A 23183-nucleotide genomic window follows, 5' to 3' on the forward strand; every position below is an offset into this window, starting at 1 on the left:
GCTGGTACACCCCAAGGACAGGACGACCTTGGGCCGGATGAAACAACAAGGATCCTGGACAAAAATCGGAATGAACAGCGAACACCAGTGTCAGTGAACACCTCAAAGAGCTCCACTGGGAAAAGATGGCTGCTCTTGGTGGATCAGGAGTCAGTGACCACTTAAGAAAGATCAGGGACATTCACGTCTGACATCAGACAACATTTTTTAAAAGATAGCGGAGACAGAGGTTATCATCTCTCACATTATCACAGCTGAGGCTGAGGAGTGGACATTTATTCATTATTTTTCTTGACTCCTGCCAAACAGCCTTTGTTTAGCATCGGTCTTATTATGTTCACTGAAGTAGTGTCAATAAAGTTGTTGAATACAATGATATAAGAAGCGTGGAATCTCAGCATGCCCGAATAAAATTAAGATGTTTTTTGCAGAATAACGCATTGATCCCGCAGAAGCACTCAAACAAGGGAGAAACTTCCGACAACAACTACAAACATGTAGCTAAACAGAGTTTGAATACAGTCAGAGCAGGAAGTTTGAGAGTAGGACGATGGAGACAAAGGAAGATCAAACTTTGTGTAAGAGTTGTTACAAGAATACGAGGTATGCTTAAATACGAGGCAAACGGACAGGGAAAGGCTTAGGAGGTTGATAAGCAAACAATGCGACAAAGTGGTGTCGACAAAGCCGATTGGCACAAAGAACTTTTCAAAGCATCATAAAGCACCCTGGGTCTTTATGATGAATTTGCGAATTATCAGTTAAACTAAAGTTTCAACAACATTTAGGTATTAAGTTATTATAAACATTTACCTGGCCGGTGGGACATGATAATGTTACCCCTTTAACTATTAGCCATTAGCAGATGGCCACATTAGACATCCATTAAATTATCATTAAGCTAGCGGCTAAGGCTTATAATAAAACATCTAATGTCAATTTGGGAGCAAGGTACCAAACGTTATCAGTCCTGCCCGTTTGTAATGTTAATAATCAAGTAGCGAGTATTTACCTTCGTATTGGTATCGAGTTTGACTTCTAGTATCGTTACAACCCTGATTCTAATAAATGTCTAATTGTATGTTTAAAAAGAAAAGCGGTTTACAAAAATCAGTAAATTAAGAAACTTATCACCCTGAAACATGACTGACCAATAAAAATATTATGAATTAATACTGTGAACACACGGCTCTTAGTTGTGAGTTAGTTAAAATAAGTCAGACATTACTTGTTTTGAGAACTAACTTCCATTAGGCTAATCTAAGAGGCAAACTACAATTTAGGTCAGGTTATGGCAGTGTATAGAAGCCTTCTCATCAGCAGGGAATTTGAAGAATTAGCGGAAGCCTAAATTGCATTTCAAAGTGTGCTAATGCATTGTTGTAATGCTTTAAACATAATGATACACAGTTCAGCCAGACTGAGCAACAAAAGGGGGTGGGTGGTAGGGGTGCCACGTTGGAGATGTCTGTTAATTAAGATTGATCCAATCCCCATTGAACATGCTGCGCTATGGGAAGGCACCATCCATAAATCGGTGTGTGACTCACCTACGCCTCCTTCCCTCTTCCTGCCTATGTGCCTTTCTCAATCTTTACTCTCTCCTCTCTTCCCTACCTCCCAGGGATATACTCTCGGGAAGGTCTTCTAACGCCTTTACACCTCCTGCCAGCCTTCTATTTAAGATAGAGGACAGGATTCTATTAAGGTCCGACTGTTCTAAAGAAGTAATGCTCTGACCATTTTACAGCATCTGAAACCCATTTTCCATTGGCACAGTCTGTTGTGGCCTTTGTGTTGGTTGTTTTCATCAGCCTCACTGAAGTCGTGTACAAGGTCATATTGTTTAAATGTGGACATAATGACACATATTGAAGGCATATTGGACATTGCATTGGGGAATCTACATGAAGAGTGCCAAAAGTGGTTAAACACACTTCCAATGTCACAATGGTATGCTTGACAGATTGTTGGCTTTGGAGGATCATGGACATTGATGGGTGCAGCCCGAAACTGTGTTCAGGAAGGTGTGGGAGCACGCTTTAAACATCATACCCACTGGATACATTGACGAAGGGTGCAGAGTTGTGAAAGCGGTCAGTGTTTCATCCTCTCTCCTTGGATCCTCATGTCAGTTTGAGATTATTGAACATTTGGTCCAGTTCAGTTCAAAGGCAAGGTTTGGATTCTCTTCATTTTTAGAACGATGGCGAGAATGACCAGACGATGAATGCCCCTCGTACGTTCGAAGGTCTTCTGCACTAATTAAGTTACCATCCACCAGTAATGTTTGAAGGTGTTAGTGGCCACCGGCGGATGTTAGGGTCATAACTAGTTGTGCGCCTTAGCGTCATCAAGTGTTTTGACCTTGTGATCGACGATACAGGCCGAACCTGATGGTGCGCTGAGGCTAAAATGGAAGCACTACGACAGCCATGTGTCCCACTCATTTTAGACCAGCGAATGTTAGGGGCGTATATTCCGTGCACTCAAGAGATACTTCAACTATGAAAATGTTATGTGGGAAGTGTCCCACTTTTTACTTGCAAAGCCTTCCCAGACTCCAACAGAGGAGTTGACAGGTTTTTGGTATTTGTATTAAACACCTACGGCCATCGACTGGATTGAGCCAAAAAGCACTGAGTGGATTGATACACTGTTAGAGACATGTAACTCCCCCTGAAAACCAAAATAGTATGTTTTGATATTTTGTTTTCTGTAAGGTTTACATAAGCAAGATGGTAGCTGAAATTTCGAGACATTTTACAAACATTTCCTTTAATAAATATAATTTCTATCTTAAAACCATGTATTGCATAACATTTCCTTAAAGTTTACTTTGCTATTGAATGCCAGTTTGGATTTACACAGGACAGGTCCGGGCATATATTTCTGACCAGTGTGGTACAAGAAAAGATGGAGAGTCACTCCCCCAGACTCACAGAAACACCACCTGTATAACACACAGCATCTACCGGGCGGATCACAACCACATATTGATTCAGTCGTACATGGTGAGTCATACTGTTGCATAAGCCATTGTTGGATAACGTGAGAGGAGAGAGAAATACAGCTGCTCTCCCAGACCTAGATGATAGAATGACTTTGTGGGCTATACCATATGCAAACATAATGACAGATGCCTATCAACAATACCAGAGTACAACATGCACTGTCAAAAATAAAGCTACAATATACAAGGGGTGCCACCATTTTGCACTTTCAAAATCATTTTGGAGCCAGAGTCAGGGCAACAGTGATCATGGCGTGGCTAGGTGGTATTGAGGCCCGGGAGAGCACTTAAAAATAAGTAAACTGTGTTCACCTGACAAACTTCCATTCTTTAGTAACATCCCAGGGGTGAGGTTAGCATAAAAGTAAAAGTCATGACCCCTTTGTCAAGGTAAGAAAACTGTTTAAGAAAGAAGTTTCTGCATTCGGCCCTCAGTTTTTTTGTCGCAACCATCTGAATCTGTGGGATTTTGAGTTCCTCCCTTTATTTGACTGTACTTTTTCAACTCTCAGCCAAATGACAGCTACTTTTGCCAGCCGGAAATTTGACATTAAATGTTTTCACAGCTCAGCTTGACTTGGATACAGCTTGCTCAACACGGTATTTGTTAACTACTCGAAACAGATAGACAAAACCCTGTCAAGCTGCTGACAGACCAATCCATCAGTCCACTAGTGCTGGCAAAATGGTTGTTAGACCTTAGTTATATTACTATTAAAGAAAATAATATTGCTTTAATAAGCTATTTTTAGCCACCTTTGATTTTAATTCCTATTTGCAGGACTACTGAACAAAAGCTGAACTGTACAAACACTTTGTTTGATTTTGTTGTATATATGCATGAATTCCATACTTCTGAAAGACAAGCCAGTCAGGTAAGAAGTTGACAAGCTGCATATTCATGTAGTGAAGTAGTAAAAAGACAGGAGCCTGATCCATAAGTGGAATGTTACTCTCACATACTGTCCCAGACTCGAGTGAATGGCTCCATCTAAATGCTGTACGCAAAAGCTTTCCACAACATACACCTATGGGAAACAGCTAAATCTTTAATTTGTCTAGATTTAAATCAGCTACTGTTGAAAACTGATAACCAAAATATTCATGGTGATTTATCAAGAGATGGAAAATGGGAGCCGTCTTACCTCTGAACTTGTGAAACACAGCCCAGAGTTCAGCGATATCTGTGGCAAAGGTAATGTCAGTGTCCAGAACGATGACCCTCTGCAGGTCGGACGGCAGCGTCTTGGTGAGCACAAGCTTCATCAGACCGTAGATCCCAGAGTAGTGTTTGTTCGGGATCCATGACACCTCACTCTGAAACACACAGAGGAAAGATCGGGATCATTTGCTGTTAAATGAAGTGAATAAAAGTGCAATTTACATAACATCATTCTTAAAGATGGTTTACAGAGCCGATAGCGTTCTCCGGAGGAGTAAAACGGGTAGCACATCATCGAGCGCTACAGGAGAGAAAGTGAGGCTGAGTACTGCTCTCTGTGTTTCTGGGGGGGATCAAGGGGTTAGTAAAGTGAAGAGCGGCTGGTGTTCCTCACCTTCAGCTCATCTGCGTCGTAGAAATCAACCCTGACGGCGGGAACCATCCAGGTGTGGAACAGAGAGGACAGGATCTGCTGAGCAATGGAGTCTGTGATGAAATGGAAATGTAGAGGGTTCCGCCTGTAGGGACACACACATGCACACGCCAAAGGTTAAATACATTCTGTTGTTCTATTACCGAAACATCCTAAACGGACAGTTAACATTAAAGGAAAACGTGAACAAATGACTGGAACGACACCGAATGCTGATGCTTCCATTCAGCTGCACCTCGTGATACAATTATGCATTAAAGCTCCCACCATGTTTTGCAGCAGTTATAAAAATGCTGAGCATGCAAGAGGAAAAGATCTGAGCGACTTTCGGCGAGGGGTTCATTGTTGGGGCATAGATGGCAGCAGCTACAGACACAAAGACACCCAACCGGCTGTTTCAAAAGGAGCAGTGACTGAAGAGACGTCAGTAAACACTGCTGGGAACCTTGGTGGACGAAAGATACGGAAGCAATGAGATTGCCGGCAACAACAGTCTGTCAACGGTAACATGAAACCTCAATAATTGGGACTGGACATTTTCCAGAGTTTGGCTTTCACATATGAAGATTGCAGCGGGAAACCGACCCGATCGGACCCCTTCACAACACATGCGAAAATATCCTGAACATTCTGGTGAGGGATGGTGCCTGAGTTCAGCATGTAGGAGGCAGGATGTGATGTACACATTCCACTGTGGAAAGCTCAGTTTGGAACACATCAACGACATGTTAGCCCTCACTGCCAAGATATGATTAATATTGTTGCCTTGCCAAGTTTTCGTCTTCGTCCGCATCTTCTTGGAAACTCACGTGTTTGAAACACTGCAAACTGGCTCGCTGTGAATTTTCTTGCTGTATTCTCACAAAATGTTTGGACATCAGTGTCCGAAAGCATCTGTCAAGCATCTATAAAGGAAGGATATCATTGTAGAGCTGGAGTGCATAAACCCTCCCTAGGCACTGGTCTGCACAGATGTAAAAAAGTGATACATCAAGATGACTCATCCTTCACCATGTTCTCCACAGGTGGGCGATTACTTGCGTGGTATATGCCAGAGAACAATATAGGCCTGAAAGCCTGACCCCTACAGAGAGGGGGTGTGTGACGGCTCTGTTATTCTGCAGGGGTCAGTTTGCTTGTATGGTTCAGCTCCACTTACCTAAGGATGCCTGCGAATCAATGCAAAGTTTGCCGGAGTGATCATCTTTATTCTACGATGGAACATGTCGTCCTTTCTCCGGGGATGACAATGTTCACAACCGCGCAACATGAAGAGTCAAATCATAGTTTGATGATTGTGAAAATTCATATGCATCTATCCTGCTTGAGCAAAGCTCCATTGTTTACAAAAACCTATTAAAATCCCATCAGTGAGTCACGCTGGGTGACATGGTCCTTCATCACTGTGAGCACACGCACTGTAGTGTGTTTGGATTCACACACACATCATCTTTTCACCCAAAATACTTTTAGCACCAAGTCATAATATTCTCAAACATCTCTTGTTTAAATGTTTTATAAGGAAATTGCTGAGCTTTAAAAAATGAAATAAAACAAGACATTTACAGGTAAAATATCAACTAGTTTCACAGCTTTTTTTTTACTGTGTTTTATCTCAGCAAAATTATTTTATAGCTTCAGACCTTTTATATTTTATGGCTTAATCTTCTGCTATTACCAGAAAAGAGCTCTGTGTTCTGAAACACATTCTGATCTAATCTTGCCATGCAGAGTTTTCGCTTTGACGTTTAGGAAGCAAAACATCCTGAGTACATCATGTGCATGTCTCTCTTAATCTTCATCAACAGTTTTATTTGCTCATGAGGGAAATGTGATGTGACTGGAAGCTACAGATAAAGCAAGTAATTTGGCTTTAGAGACTTGGGCTGGATGCAGAGACGATGGCCAAAAGCTTCATCCAGAGAAGACTGTACACTCTTTCTATATCTATCCATATATCTCTCACTCACACACGCGCACGCACGCACGCACCGACGCGCACACACACACACACACACACACACGCACGCACGCACACACAGACACAGACACAGACACAGACACACACACACACACACACACACACACACACACACACACACACACACACAGACAAGATGTGTGGGGTGTAAACTAGGTATTCAGAGCATTCTAATCAGGTCAAGATACAGCGACACTGAACCGGCGATGTGAGGACGGCCCCGGTGTCTTGTGCTGAATGACTTAGGGAATGAATGTGTCAGCTGCACTTGCTCAATAAGGACAGGAGGCTGAGAGCAGTCAGAATGCATCAGAATCATACAAGCTGGCATACACAGTAGTACAAATAGAAAGGATTTTCACATGCACAGCAACAAGCCCTTGACTGGATCCTGTGCCCATAAACAGTGTGAGTGCAGGCATTTTGTGTCTTTGTGGCCATTTTGTGTCTCTTTATGATCATTTTGTGTCTCTTTGTTGTCGTTATGCATCTCTCTGTCTCCTCATAGTTTGTTTTAATTATATGCTTCTGTAGGTCTTTACCTGTGTACTTCAGCTAAGCTGGGGGTTCATCTCCCACATCAGAAACCTGAACTCATCTGTTATTGAATTTGATAAAAAAATCTTTGTTGAGAAGACGAACCATTGGTCCTCCTTTCTAAGAACATCACAAAATCAATTATAATAGAGAGCAGATGTCAAAATTAAGAGCAGTGTCAAGTAAGTGTTGGTCACTACTTCAACTTTTATGCATTTCTAGTAAAGTGTAGTAATTGATGAGTTAGTATCAGCAGAAGGTCACACCTGTGGATGACATTGCTCAGTCCAGTGTGTAAAACAGTTTTTCTATGATTGATCTCTTGCAAACCAAATAGGCTCAGGAAGAATGATAATCATGACAATCCATAGATTCCATGAAGAATGATTTTATGCATTTTGTAAAAAAAGCACATAGGTTTGGGTTCTGCAGTTCTCCTGCCTCCTTCTCCTCTTGTTTCTAGTTTTCCTCTCCCCCTCTGTGTCATGTCTGTCTCTCCCTCTGTCTGTGAGTGTGTGTGCTGATACAGGGCGTTGCTGGCCGCTCTGCTCTATCCTTCCTCCTCTTCATGTGATCACTGTTGCCTATCATTGTTGAATCAAGGGCCACCAGCTGCCACCATATTTAAGCCCCAGCTTTGCACCCAGGATTTGTCCAATGGTCGAACCACCCAGTGGGTTTTCCTGCTTGCCTGCTATCCTGACTCCTGCCTGTGTTTCGGTCTCAGGTTCACACCCTCCATCTGTTTCACCTGCTCCCTGTGTGAGTCTGGTTTGTGTCGTGTTCCGTCTGGATTGGATTCATCACGTGCCTGTTCGTTCTCTTTCACCCTTTAATATTTATTAATTCTTTCCTGAACATTCACTATGCCTTCATGTCCTGAGGTAAGAATTTATGTCCGGATCTCTTGTTCAAAGCAACAACTTGCCTGTTTCCATTCTGAATTTATAAAGATTCAGATAAATTCGGAGTGGATGTTAGGTTTCTGATTGTGTGATATATAACGTGGAGGGCAAAAAGCCCTAACCTTGATTATAGTGATCTATCGTGTTTAGTGTGTCTGACATGTGTGCCTCGGTTTATACCTCCCGTAAATATTAAGTTTGTATAAATGTAATGGCGGATACTGCAATACCCCTTCCATCAATGGAAATGTCATATATATAATATAACACATGGGTCATTGGATATTTTTTAGAGCAGACTGGGTATTAGAGAATGGAGCAGCTTTGCAATGCATGGCTCATTTTGATATCTTTCATTCATATCTCATCAGCAAAATAGGCAGATTTTGACCCTTATAGGCAGTTGCTGATCTGGTTTTGGTAGGAGTTGCGATGTGACCTGTGGTTTCACTTTGAACGTTTTTGAAATGTACCAACACTGCCCTGCTTCAGCTGTTCCTTCTCACATATAGGATTTATCAATAATTCCACCAGTAAAGGTTACATAGCTCATTTAAAAATTAAAAAAGATGACTGCTCCTGTCGGTTTACTGCTGAGGACAGTATTGGATTCTCCCGACAAGACTTATAGTCGGCGTTGGACAGAGCAAATTATGAGAAGCCCCACGGTCTGACTGAATACAGCAGAAAGAGGCCATCTCTCAAATGGAACAGCATCAGTCACACAATGAGCAACTCTCCAGGGCTCTCCATTACTGAGGGAAGGTAATTTATAGCATATTCTATATTTCATTAATAAAACATATTTTAGCAGTGTCGGTGTTTATCAAATTATTTATCATATTTGACAAGACTTGTCAGCGGTTGCCAGCAGCGCTGTAGATGTTGCTTTGAGAACACAGTAAGTGTTGACCTAGCCCTGTCATCTGATTTGAGGGGGGATGAGGGGAGGTTCTGATAGTAAAATGACCAACATGCAGACAAAATACACAACCTTGATGTTATCCTTTCACCCTTCCTCCATTCCACTGCCGAACTGTGCTCTGCATTGTTAAAGCCATCAGACGCTGTCCATGGTGCTGAAGCTACCGAAGCTCATGCACTCACATTTCATATGAAGAATATAACAAATCCCTGCTGGTTGTAGCCAACAACCAAGTACCCAGATCATTTACTCTATTAAAGGTAACAATAGCACAGTGTAAAATATATATATATATATATATATATTTTTTTTTTATCTGTCAATGGTTAGAACCATCATAATCGCACCCACTGGCTCATAGTGACACAGGATAATATAGGGTTTTAAAAAGCTGGAGGAAAAAATGTCAGGGTTTTATGAAAAAAACACCAACATTTGGAACAGTAAAGAGAAGAACTCTAAAGAGCATGTTGAACTTGACTTCACATAAAACTACTAACCAAAGAATAGGAAAGAGGTGAGGGTGTGTGTGCGTCTGCCCCAGGCTCAACGTCCGGAGTTCGGTTCAATCCAGTTCAACGACGACAAACAGATACAACAAAAATAAACGGTTCCTGTTTTTTACCGCAGATCTTCATAAACCAACAAATCATGAAAGCAAACAGAGAGAGAAGCGTCTTTGTAGCTTCAACAACAACAGTGTTCCTATATACAATATGTTCAGGGCAGTCACTGTGCCGGCGATAGTCAAGTCGGTCAGCCAGCGGCTCATAAGCCGGCCGGCAGCTACTTAGAAATGATAAGGAAAAAACAATCCACACCTGATTTCCTCCTGACTTCGACTTTAGAGACAAGGCGTCTGCCAAAGAGTTAAACGTTCACTTATTAGCAAAGTTGACTCTCAAGTGAGTTTGATTATTTCATGAAATAATTAAGACACTGAAGCATAATCCAAATTAGAATGTTCAGATAATGAGTATGTATTTATTATCATTACCATTTCATAATGCTCTTTACGGTTGGTTCCTATTTATTTCCCCTTTCCTAATTACACGTTGTAGAGTTTTAACAAAGCAATGTTCCTGCAGGGATCAATCTTTCCGATTGTGATAAACACAACAGTAGTTAGACTCTCTGGTTTCCTTTAGAGCACCATCAGCTCTTTCAGGCAGAAGGCAGAAATCTTAACCAGACACAGGTTCAGTGCTGCTGAAGTTCCCGTGGCCATTAAAATAAAAAAATAACCAACACGGTGAAAGTGTCTCTGCCAGCGGGAGTTAAAGCTTGAATTCTGTCAGGATGAAATCTAATTATAATTGCACTTATGATTAATTCACCTGCAACTCTGAAGCTAATTAACAAGTGCTGTAAGAAGCCGCGATGCTGAATGCACACTGACTGATTGCTAATGGATCCTCATATCTCCAATGCGTAATAAACCTTTCATTATTCATGTTTACATGTGACTAATGACACATGCTGCACATCAAGTGATGTTTCACGCTGTTTAACAGTGAAATGCTACAGTGTCAAATTATGTGAGTGGAGAGTAGCCTTCAACATCCGTCAGGTCCAGCACATCCTTTATCACACTAAACAGGTTGACTGACTTGACACACGTTTCTTTCTTTACAACAAAGAGCTGGATGAAAAAAATACGAGATGAAGTTTCAGGGTAAATATAATTGCCCTCTGATTCTGTCAGATATTTCTGCAAGAGAATATTTGTGTACTTTCAAACTTCTGCAACGGAACGCATCGGAGGGGCGATGCATTCCCTGAGCAGGCTCAATAAATCGGTAATGCTAATACTTTATTTATTTCATAACAATGTCATGATGGAGGTAGTTATACCATGCAGATGCTGATGAATGTTTGGATAATCAGAGTGTAGATCATGTCTACATGCACAATATCCTAGGATCATAAATAATTTTCATAGAAACTTTGGTTGTGTTTATAGTTTCATAGGATGCAGAGATACATGAAATAATGCATGTTTTAAGAACACATGCCTTTTGTAGAGTTCAGTGGGCCTTCCTCACTCTTCATGTGACTTTATTTGATGGGTAATCATTTTCTGATCAATATAATATTTTGATTCTCTCTATATTTGCAGAGATAGCTTGGCAAATTTGTTTTTCAGACCTTATTGTTCCTGACCTTGAGGCTGGTCAGCTCTGAAACTTAATCACCTGACGGTATTAAGTAATATGACTTACTTATCTAAAGTGATGCGGTGCATTATCATGGGTCTCAAACATTTAGTGGTGTGTGTCTATCCCCTAGCAACTATATTTATATGTTGCCAAGCAGTTTTTCTAACTAATTTGTGTTATCAAACAACTATTAGTCACGTAAATATTAAGGTACTAATAGTAAATAGTAAGTGTTAATACTCACACAACTTTAACATGACATGTGAGAGAGGTTGTGTGTGTGGTCATATTTACCACACAATGTCCTGAGGGATGCTACCTGTATATGCCGTATATGGTAAAGTGTTGGTGTAGGAAGTGAGAAAGGAGCATTGCTTTACCTGTGGAAAAGGACAGATTTGACCAGTGTCACCACGTCTCGGCTCGCATTGTAACCTGCGCATACGATGGCCACGTGGATGGTCTGTGGAGGGAAACGAGTAAAGGATTAGAATAAATACACTGGAAAAAAGAAAAGGTTAGAAAAAGAGACATTTAATCTGCATGACACAGGGAAGGAACATGTTTTGAATTTGCTGAGGAAAAGTACCGGAAGAGAAAAATACATATAATCAAAGGCAAAAACAAAAAAGATATCCATTCCAGTGAGCAACAGTTTGTGTTACGGGTCGCAGGTCCAAATAGCACTTAAGTCAACACAGCACCTACTTGGGGCCATAACAAAACACATGCAGAGTGAGAAGCCGATAAAATGAACGGTCCTCAGGATATGCTAGACAGACAGACAGACAGATACAACTTATACTGAGCTGCCCTTCCACAGCCCTTGGTCGTAGCCACACTGCCAGCTTGACATATCACAACTCCATGTTCATTTTCTTTCCCCCAGGGATCAGGGGAGCAGGGGCTAACCCTTCAAATGAGCAGGGGTCACGTTCAAACACCGCTGGATAGGAGCTACAGTCACACATGCCCTCCCTAGATGTCTCCTCCTATGACCCTGAAGGAGCTCTGCTTCCCCTGCAGTGAGCTGGCTGCTTGAACAGTGACTGAAGGCTGAGTGTGAGTGACAGTGGCAGAACGAGGAAAGCCGAGGGTGGTGATATAAAAACAACAACCATAGGCTTTTTTCAGCACTACACTCAAATCACACACACCTGCCTTGAGAGAGTGGATGCTGGGGGTTGAGGTAGCTCTGAGGCTGCTGCTGCTATTCTAGTTGCATTCTGAGCTATGAAGAGATATGAAATCTGTTAGGAAGTCACGTCATTCTTCCAAAGCACAGGGTGCAGCTTTAGCAGTTTGACATGCATTTAGAGACATTTATTAAATCAATGTTTGTGCATCTGTAACTTTCTCCTACTTTCTCATTTCTCCTGGTGTTGCGTACGGCCCACTTGCTCTACTCTTCTAAAATACCTGATGAATGTACAGTATAGGCTCCTATTTGCCAAGGGCTTAACACTGTGTGTATACAAACGTCATCTGTATTTAATAGTTAACTATACACGGATTCTGATAGCGTGTGATGTACTGAGACACTTCCCTCAAGTGGGATAAAAGTGTATCCTGCCTCAAAACGTGGAGAAGCGTCTCCACGTCCGCTCACTGTCCAGAAATGAAGCCCAAATATCCAGGCTACCAAAGCTGCCATGTTGCTCATATGCAGCTGGACTTTGCACAGTAACAACCTGCCAGTATGTAGGGTTGTGATCTGTACTGCAGATAGCCACCAGCTGGCGATCAAAATGCGGTGGCTTTAGTTTTGGGGAGCACTCATGTTTTCCATCTTGATAAACAGTCTGCCCCTCTATTTCTTTAATACAGGAGTATTCTGCTTATTCAAAACTGCACAGCCCTTATTTTAACATCTTTCATGTCAAAACCTCATGCCCATTGAGCCGACTATTTAATGTGACCCACTGGCAGTTTGGTTGGACATACTAGTATCATATTCTGTAAAACATGAGGGATGTTTTTTACCAAATGGAAGACAAGCATTCTGTCAGGATTTCCAACAGTGTCTTACAATGGTTTAAATTATCACATTTTATCAAAAATATTGTATTAGGTATACAAGAGAAAAACAAAACATTGAAGTGCTTATTCTACTGTCGTTCCATGAAAAAATCTGTACTATTGCCGCAACCGGCTGCAGCCTTGAACAAATTACATTTATGAAAGCAAAACATTTGTTAGATGCGAGGAAAGTAACTCATGTCCGAACCCATCCGTTCCCACTGAAAACAATTTGAGTTTTTCGCAATGGTTCCTCAAAAGCAGTAAAGAGGGCATTTATTGGTGACTAAGTACTTCTGACAGCAGGACAATGAATTAAGGACTGAGTCAAAATATATGTTACACTGTGCCACACTGTTTCTCACGGATCTGTTTTTTAATAGTTTTAACTATGGTCTCCATGGCTCAGACGAATGGGATATCTCAGTCTTTGATACAAACACTAATTGTTACTAGAATATTCATTATTGGTTTGGCTCTAAACATGGGACTTGTTGACACCAGGGGAAACAGACTGTCATCATTAACCTGGAGTACTTAAGAGAGCCCGACTAATAAAACTGCAGGGCAGAAATTAGCCAGCTGAGGATACTACAGTACTGAGATATACTGTGTGCAATAGGCAAAATAATTAACAAGGGTTCGTTTGCAGTGTAATTTCTAACTATCCCTTTCAGTCTCTCTGTCAAGCTTCTTCAATATGTCAATTTCAAAATATACATATTTTGAAATTGACCCTATTAACCCTATTGCATTGATCCAATGGCTATATCGCTAATCCTTTGAGGGGGCGCAGAGGATCTGGAGCCAATCCGGGCTGACATTGGGTGATAGGGAGGAAACGCCCTGAACAGGTCACAAAGCTATCGCATGACCGACATACAGACTTCATTCAGACCTGGTATTAACATCTATCCTGAGTGATCTGATCACTAGTGGAGAGTACTAAGCACTCGCTGGGGCGGTTGGGGGTCAGGGGAGAGAGACGATCATCTTTTATCCAGAAGGTCGGTGGTTTGATCCTAGTCTTACCCATAACGAGGTGTCCTTGGGCAAGATACTGACGGCTCCCAGACGGCTGTACCATTCTCATAGACAAAGGGCCGTCCATAGTAGCACTGTTAATGTGTGTGTTTTGTTTCTTGTTGTTCTGGGTTTGTAGCCTCCTGGTTAAATACACTTATTGTAAGTCGCTTTGGATAAAAGCGTCAGTTAAATAAAATAATGTAAAGTAATGTAATGCCCAATATGGGGTAAAGATATCTTATTATCAAAATGACCTGGCAGCGATTTACAATTTATCTGAGGAGGTCAAAGAGGACGTGTTTAACTGGGTCAACACACTGACCCATCCCCATTTAGTGCTAGAGAGAGCTGGTTGTTTATTACAGTTGTGTCAATATTGAATGTATCACATATCCAACTAGCACCAGATTATATTATTATTATAATAATACAGTTGCCAAGTGTGAAGCCGATTAGGGGGACACTTTGCAACATATGCCTCCACATACATAAATGAGGAGGGGGGGGGGGCACAAGAGACACATTCAGGATGCATCTTATGCCAATAGAAAAATACACCAGAAAAACGTTGCACTGCCCACATGTGATCGAATCTCTTAGGCCAGATTAGCAAATTCACAGAATCTGCACGTCTAAAAATAACAGCCTGGATATGAAAATAAAGAAGGAAAAGAGATAACATGAACACTAAATTAACAAAATAAGTTTTGTATGTAAAGCCCATGACCCTGTTTCAAGGCAATAAACCACTACCCTGAACTCCTTAGCTGTGACTGCGTGTTACTGTTGCACTCATCTAGACAATCTCCCAATAAGCTGAAAGCTGATGTGCTGTGATGCAGGGAGGTACTATCAGTGCATGGCTGTAACACAGATCTCACATCACGCAGCCCACTGCCAGAGAACCACATCCCAACAGCAAATCAACACTGCTGGTGGATTAGGCTAATACGAAGGCAATTACAGCCTCTAACAGGTTCCCACAATGTGCTAATGGCCCTCTGGTTCCTGGAAACTAGCTCCGAGGTCATAATGTATTCCCACGCGAGAAAGCTTTGAGTGGTCTGCTGACAATGGAACAGCTTGTTGTTATAGCAGTTGTTTTTTAAACTGTTGTCTCACCTCGCACTTATCCACAACCGGCTGCTGCACGCAGTCGGAACTGTTCCCCGCCGCCGCCGCTTTCTGGCCCTCGTTGTCGCCGGTGCCCTCCTCCGAGTGGGCTCGGCTCTGGTTGCCACGGTGACTGCCGTTTGGGAGGCGCGCTGGCGGGATCCTCGGCGGCTGGCTGAGCTCCCGGCGCAGAGCCCGGTTCTCCTCCTCCACCGCCCGCACCCGCAGCTCCAGGGCCTGCCGCTCGCCCACTCCGCCCACCGCCGTCGATGACTGGACTTCCAGTGGGGAAAGAGGGAGGGGCTTCACTGTGGGACAGGTCAGGGAGAAATTGATTAAGCATGGGGATTAAAACCAAAAAATTAGGGCATAACATTATGAAAATATGTTTGCACTGAAATTGGTATATTGACACAATGCTGCTGCATGGAAGGAGAAGGCAATCAGTTGGGAACCCTCAGGGCCTCCGAGACCTTCAGAGAACATTTCAGCCTTTTTTTAAATGTTAAAATCTTGGATTTAATCATTATTGTCCTCTCTTTCTAATCCAAAACCAAATTTTCTATCACATTTTGCTTTATGGGGGTTCGGACCAAAAATCCTTGCCCGAGACCTTTCCATAGGCTCAAGGTTCGATACATGTCTCAGGGTTTACCTTTGTTCTGTCCAGGGGTATAAGCCACCTGTCAGATCAGAGACTTCAGTCAGTCAGCACAGAGGGCAAAGTGAGAGGACGGTGGATGGTGAGGTAGAGAGGAAAATAGGTCACAAACCAAACTGGCAAAAGATATAATAACTCGGTTGCCTCCAGTAATTGCTCGCTGTTCAGGGATTACGGGCTCCAGGAATTTTCTACAAATGGAATAACTGAAGAAGTTGCGGAGTCATCTTAGAGAAATTTATTGTCAAATAAAAAGTCTAAATGTACTTGACCAAGCATTCTTGGATGCTGTGTTTATTTCGTGGGGGTGTGCAGCTGGCGACAACGGGCCACACAACCACACTAACACGCTCTGATTTGTACATTCGCTATTTAAACAAGATTAACAAAACGATGCAAAATGACACGCATTGTATCACTCCCTCAAAAAAACAGGGTCGTAAAAACAAATAGGTTAAACTTTAGAATCAGATCTGGTGCATTCCTCTATTCATCCTGGACAGTGGATCGACTGGAAGTTCAAAGGATCGATAATGGGGCTGACACAGACATATTTCCAAAGGTGATTGTTTCTTTTCTGTAACCTACTGCATTTTGACCAATTCAGCTTGTTGCAGAACAGTTTTCCTGTGTTGTCAGTTTTCAGTGCATGGTATCTTTGCATAATAGGGTGAGGTGAGCAAAACGCACAGACTCGCAAAACTCGCACACACCTCTCTGCTCCCTCGTTCTCGTAAGCAAAGGATAAGCACGCAACACGGTCTGGCGGCAGCTTCTCATCTTAATGCAAACCTTCCATCAGTTGAAAGAAGCAGTAAACACAGATGTCAAGTTTGCATGTCTAATAGTTTTGAAACCGGAACTCTCTCTGTATTTGGATTAAGAAGCCCTTGGAAAATAAGACGTATCATAGGGTTAGAAAGCTACAGCTCCTAGTTAAGTGTGTTGGATGCATATTAAAAAATAATTGAGGTAAATTATGCTTTCTAGGAGACAATGTAATGGCTGATCCCCGATATTTAAAGAACTCAAACTTAAATCAAACTATATTTTTACAATTCCAGAAATCTGTGTCTATGGTTTGTTTATCGGCTTCAAAGTTGACATATGCATTGTTAAAGGGATAATTCCTCCAAAAATGAAAAGAGTGTAGGTCATTAATATGCTACACTATGTAGCCCTGACTCCAACAATGTTTTGTGGACTCAAACAACTTCACTACTTTATGCAGCAGGGGTGGTGCAGCCTCAGGGTTCCACAGACCCCAAGCAGCCGGTCTTTACTTGCCATAGCTCAATTATGCTGCAGGTCACTTTGACAGTTACAGAAAGAAAGCTCCATTTGTATTACCACAGGCCAAACAAACAGCCCATTCCAAACAGGCAGGTTTAGAATGGCCACTGCACTGTAGTACTTGAAAATACATTACAAACACAGGCCTGCAATCACTGCAGCAAACTCTGATTTAAGCCAGGGGCATGAACCAGGCTGTAAAAGACTCTTAAGGCCACAGCTTCCTCAGTCTTGACCCGGTTTGTTAAATGAAACACAGGCTCCATATGGTTAGAAGCTGCCAGAACAAGATTGAAACCAGACTGTGTGAATAAGATGAAACAAGAGCATCACAAGCATTTTGAACAGAAGCTGAAAAACAGCTACAGCAGCGGTTAGCAGGTAAAGAAGATTCCTTTGAAAATGACGCCTCACACACACTTTACCATAGATACAACCAGACAGTTCAGTGCTTCTGACTCGGCACGAGGATTATCTGAGGTAACTGGGGTTTCAGAAACCGATCAGACAGTGTGAAGACATCACATGAACCTGTACGGACCACTGCTCACACAGCTGCACAACACTGTGGAGTGGACACGCTGGCCTCAGTGACAAGATATTAAAGAGGTCACTGAAAGACCAGTCACAGCCGGCACACCAAAAGGTTTGAACTACCTGCCCCCTCCTTATCTAGCGTAGAGGAAACCGAGACATAGGGTCTATATTTTAGAGAGAGCATTAAGACATCAGAGAGAGATATACGATAGGCGACATGATATATGTCCAGCCCTTGGGAAAAAAAGGCATTAGGAAATTGAAATTAGCAAGCAATACCTCTAAAGCAGTGGTCTTCAACAGGGGGTCCGCGACCCCTAGGGGGTCCGCGTGGGTACTGCAGGGGGGTCGCTACATTTTTGGTTGATGAGACAATTTATTTATTTTTTTTTTAGAATTTTTTTTTCCACAAAATTCACCTATTCAGAACCAGAATTGTATATATTGTCTTTAGATACACATTGACATGTATTCAACATATTGTAGCGACAGATAAATTGAGGCAGAAGACGTTAACTTTCAGTCAGCAATGCACACATTCAGCTACACACAGTAGCTCTCTCCCCTTTCATGCAAATACGACAGCACAGGCACTAGCCAATCAGATCACGTTTATGCTCACGTCTAAAGAGTGCGAAGCTCAAAAATAAGAGATGGCGGACCAAACTCTGTAGATGGTCGTATTTGTACCTAAAAGTTGTTTGTTTGACTTTTTTTTGCTTAGATTTTTAAAAATGTACAGAGAAATAGACACTGTACAATGTAAAAAAAACATTACTGTAGATGAAAAATAATTCTGAGAGGATTTGGGAGGTGTCTGAGCCACCTTTCTAATGTTAGCGTGCTACTACCCACAAGTGTAGTATTGAATGGACAATAACAGGGTAGCTATGTTTATACATGGCACTAGGCCCAGAATAATGTAAACACTATTTTATGCAATTTATATAGTAGGGGGTCCCTGTTCCATCTCGCCATCAGTTTGGGGGACCTTGGCCTGAAAAACGTTTAAGACCCCTGCTCTAAAGAGTAAAGCTAAGTTGATCACAACACACATCCCCCGTTTGAAACAAAGGTAGCAGCACATGCAGCTGCTTGTCTGACTGACATCTCCTGAAAATCATCCTGACAAGACCAAGCTAGTTCCTTTTACTTCCTGGGAAGGGCTCTCCCACCCATGACCTTACCATCACCAGCGACAACTCTTTGTAAGCCCCCACCCAGGCCGCAAAGGAACCATGCTGCTCCGTCAGTGCGAGGGACGCCTAGCCACTCTACAAAATCACGACTGTTTGCAATCCTGGCTCCCAAATGGTGGAACAAGGTCCCCATGGACATCAGGGCAGCAGAAAGTCTAAACACCGCAGGCTAAAAACTCATCTCTTCCGACTACACCTTAGTTAAAGGATGAGGGTCTAGTAACCGTCGTCAACTCTGGCAAAAAAATAAATTAATATATATACTATATACTAACATGTAGCACTTTGTATTCTGGCTTTTTTAAAAGCTGGTGTATTTATGTTATTCTTGCTGTTCTGGGTTTGGACATCCATGGTTGAATGCACTTATTGCATGTCGCTTTGGATAAATGATACATAATGTAATATGTAGAGTGATGTAACAAAATTAGGTTTGTCTTTGATTAATATTTGACTTTTACTCCCAACCATGCAAGTAACATGATATGATTATAATTACCGGAATGGAGTGAACCCCTTCTCACACCATGGACTCACTGATCCACAAACAAACACTAAATTTCCCCCCATTTCCTCCTCTCTCTCAGATAACAGGTCCGACCATAAATCATTTGACAGACCAACTGTGTCTTGGATAGCATTTTGCCCTGTTAGCACATGGTGGAATAAAAGTAAATTAGTTGTTTCATTGTGCTGTAATTAATTTAATATCGCATATCAAATGACGTTATTATCATTTCCTGTTATATACAGAGCCTGAATAACACACCAGCACAGTGCTATAAATGCAATGGTATATTTCTCAAGTTAAATTGAACAAAAGGTTGATAAATATATAATGTAAATAGTTGTTGTAATTGAGTTTTTGTTAAGTGTAATTGTTTTTCTATCCTTAAATGTAAAATTGGATGCTTCAAAAATTGAATACCTGGCCAATAGATGGCAAACAACTAAAAGCTTAAATACAAACAATAATCATGGGCTAGGAAGAGTAGACACTGTTAAGGGATACAAAACAAAATGAAAAACAAATATCTCCCGGTGAAAAGGCGGAGCCATACACGTAGAAGACACCAACAAATATGTGGAGAGAGTTTGTGGTGGTAAGAGCTGACACCCAGTACCTGATTACCTATCAACCCATCTGATACATACGCCTGCCAACTGAGACATGCACAGCAGTGCTAAAGGAGAGAACTTGGAAAAACTGAAACAACACAGAGACATTATTGGCAAATACCATGACCGCTGTAAGGATAGTGGCCACAACACTAACAGATTGGGTTTTGAGTGAGAGTCTAATCCAGACCACAAGCCACATTAAGCGGAGCCACATCCTGTTCTCCCTGTCTTCCTCCTGACCGGGATGACATCGGGATACCAGCGTTAATCCTTAAATCTGAATCACAGACATCTTATCAGCTGGAAATATTTTCGAAATATTTCAGCTATCACCACTGTTCTTTTGCTCCGTCTTGTTGATTATCTGTCAGTGGACTTCTGTGCAGCTTGACAACACCTAATAAATTATTTACGTCATTTATTTTCGTTCAAATGGCAGAGAATGGAGAACGGAGAACGGCGGAATGTCTCTCGCAGATGGGTTTACTGATATCATCCATGCCCAAGAGGATTGAATCCGTCATTCAAAATAAAAGCAGATACTGTATGTAGGATTTAATAAAATGTAACAATAGATGAAGAGTCCACTGAGTTTGCTGAAGCTGTTATTTTGGATTAATGATCTTTCCATTCAATCAACATAATTCCTCTTGAGCTTTGGCTAAAAATGAACAATATTTTTAATGATTTAAGATTTGATCTGGACAAGATATACTAATCTGGGGTGTTCAGGTGTGTTGTGTACAGTGGCATCATAACATATTTTAAAAGACTAACAAACAGAAACAGAGGCTTTAACAGCTGTTTCCAAAGTTAAGGTAAACATTGTAGCAGCCGAATCCGATACAGTTTAAGTCAATGGTGACCTACACTTACAGACGTAATAGAACAACAGAAAAAAGATAACAAGCCTCCATACTGCTCATGTGGTGTCATCCAAGTGTCTGCAAGCGTAGGTCACCATTGAATTCAACTGTATTGGATTCTACTGGAACGCTGTTTATCCCTGAGTCTCCAGAAGAGTTTTGTGGACTCCAACACTTCATCCACCCCTCCATCGCCATAATGGTGAGTAGATGATGAGTGAATTTTCATTTTTCAGTGTACTCTCCCTTTAAGCAGAACTTTCCAATGAGAACCCCATGAGGCAGTAGCCGTTCACATTTAGGAGTTGCATCAAAGTGTTGATGCCTTTCAAGACGGGGAAGTACACAGATTTGTTTTGATCAATACCACCAGCACTAACAGCTGGTCCGCCTGCACTCTGGATATACGTCAGCAGCAATTTCCTCTCCTCCCCTCTGTCTGTTTCAAATGTGAACAAGCAGCTCGGAATCCTGCAGAGAGGAAGGGAGATACATCTTCTGAGAGGATATGGAGCTCTCGCTCTCTCCACTTCATCTCAGTAGCCTCAGCTCCCACAGGGGGAGGTGGAGGAGAGGGAGGGATGGGGGAAGACTTGGTTGAAGATCACTTAAAGCACGGAGTGGGTTCTCCATTGAGACTCAGATGGGGGGAGGGCAGACCGCCTTGTGCTGCATCCACAGCACTATGTTTCAGTTGTAAGAGCATCAACTCTGCTGTGGATGCACCAGGCAGCTAGAGAGTTTTAGAGCCGCTTAAATTCAGAAGTTTTGGATACGCTGCCGGTTTTAGTTTCGTACAAAACCTTCGCAGATTCTTCGGACACTTATCACATGACCCCCTTCCAGAAGAAAACAACCGGCATTAGCCTCAGCTGCCAGTGTAGAACGCAACATGGTCAATCAATTACAGCACATGCCAATAAAGCCTGCTAGTATGCACAGGGGTTAAAACTGACACAGGGCCCAACACTCTTATGTCAACAGAGCTTGTTTTGGTAAATTCAAATGTAGTAGCATAGATATGACCTTATTGACAGATCCTAATCTTTACAGTATGGCAGAGAACCAGAGGCATTTTAGCTCATTTTACATGTATTGATCTATGTTAAGGGGGAAAGGCAGCTTTCCAGTGCGATACCATCTGTTATCTGACAACCACCAGTTGCTCCCACCCAAAGACAGTTTCCCATTTTGACAGAGATACTCAAAAACATGTCCGCACTCCTACAGATAAAATGGCAGTAGAATTCAGCACACGTAACAGTTTTTTCTTCTACAATGTGCTCAAATGGTTTTATATGTAAAGGCATCTAATTCATTCTCATGATAATGTTAGAAAACTTCATATTGGCCACGGCTTGATTTTCTGTCATAACAAATGAGTTAAGCAAGTGGCATATTTTCTCTTTCTTTCCTCCTCCGAGATTTATTGTCCCCCCTGAGGTCATAATACATAAAGACAGCCAGATACACTGAATGTGCAGGGACACATAGGCTTTCTCCCAGATAACCAGAGCACCTACTGGGCTCAATTTTGTCCAAGCCGTAATTCATTTTCAGAATGGATTTGCTGGGCCTAATCCCACTGAAACGGACTCAATGACCATTTGATTGTGATGCTCAGAGATTACATATGGCATTTGCAGGGCAGCGGATGCACCTGGTCTTTCATGCTGCCCAGCCAATTCATCTGGCTCCGAGGTAATTGTCATGAAGTTCATTGTCTATGTGCAAACAAAAGCCTCAAACAAAATACATGGATCAACATTTCCCTGCCGAGGACGGGAAAAAAAGAGCACATCAGCTGCCGTGCGACGCAATGAGAGAAAGCAACCAGGAAATGAGTTGCTTAAACACTGATCAGGTTTAGAGTAAATGTTTGGCTCTGATGTGTTGTAAAATTTAAATTCCACAGACTATCACATTTGTTGTAGTTTGCTGGGCTGCATCTCCTCTAGATGTGTCGGCAAAGTAAAAACTGTCTTGATTTTATCACTTGCTCTCTGTCCTAAAATGCAGTTCACTCCTACAGTTTTATGGTCAGAACTTGTCGCAGTTAAGAAATAAAATTTGAAATTACTCTCAAACAGGAGTGGTACATTTACCTCAGAGGAATGTGACATTTATTTAAAACTGGGTTTTACTATAAATGAAAATGTTGTGACACTGGAGTCAGAAGTTTAAAGGGATAGTTCACAGAAAAAATGTATTTCCCCCAGTATCTGCTCATCA

General features: G+C 41.9%; 1 protein-coding gene across 1 annotated transcript in view; it reads right to left on the reverse strand.

Moving 5' to 3' along the window:
• Positions 1 to 23183, reverse strand: part of large1 (LARGE xylosyl- and glucuronyltransferase 1) — a 104815-nt gene that overhangs the window by 39990 nt on the left and 41642 nt on the right. Inside the window, exons 3-6 of the mRNA XM_062383149.1 lie at positions 15283 to 15581; positions 11496 to 11578; positions 4570 to 4693; positions 4159 to 4330 (exon numbers count right to left, since the gene is read on the reverse strand). Coding sequence (XP_062239133.1) covers positions 4159 to 4330; positions 4570 to 4693; positions 11496 to 11578; positions 15283 to 15581 — 678 coding nt within the window. The remainder of the gene's footprint in view (positions 1 to 4158; positions 4331 to 4569; positions 4694 to 11495; positions 11579 to 15282; positions 15582 to 23183) is intronic.

Source organism: Platichthys flesus, chromosome 23 (genome assembly GCF_949316205.1).
Source record: "Platichthys flesus chromosome 23, fPlaFle2.1, whole genome shotgun sequence".
Classification (NCBI taxonomy): Eukaryota; Metazoa; Chordata; class Actinopteri; order Pleuronectiformes; family Pleuronectidae; genus Platichthys; species Platichthys flesus.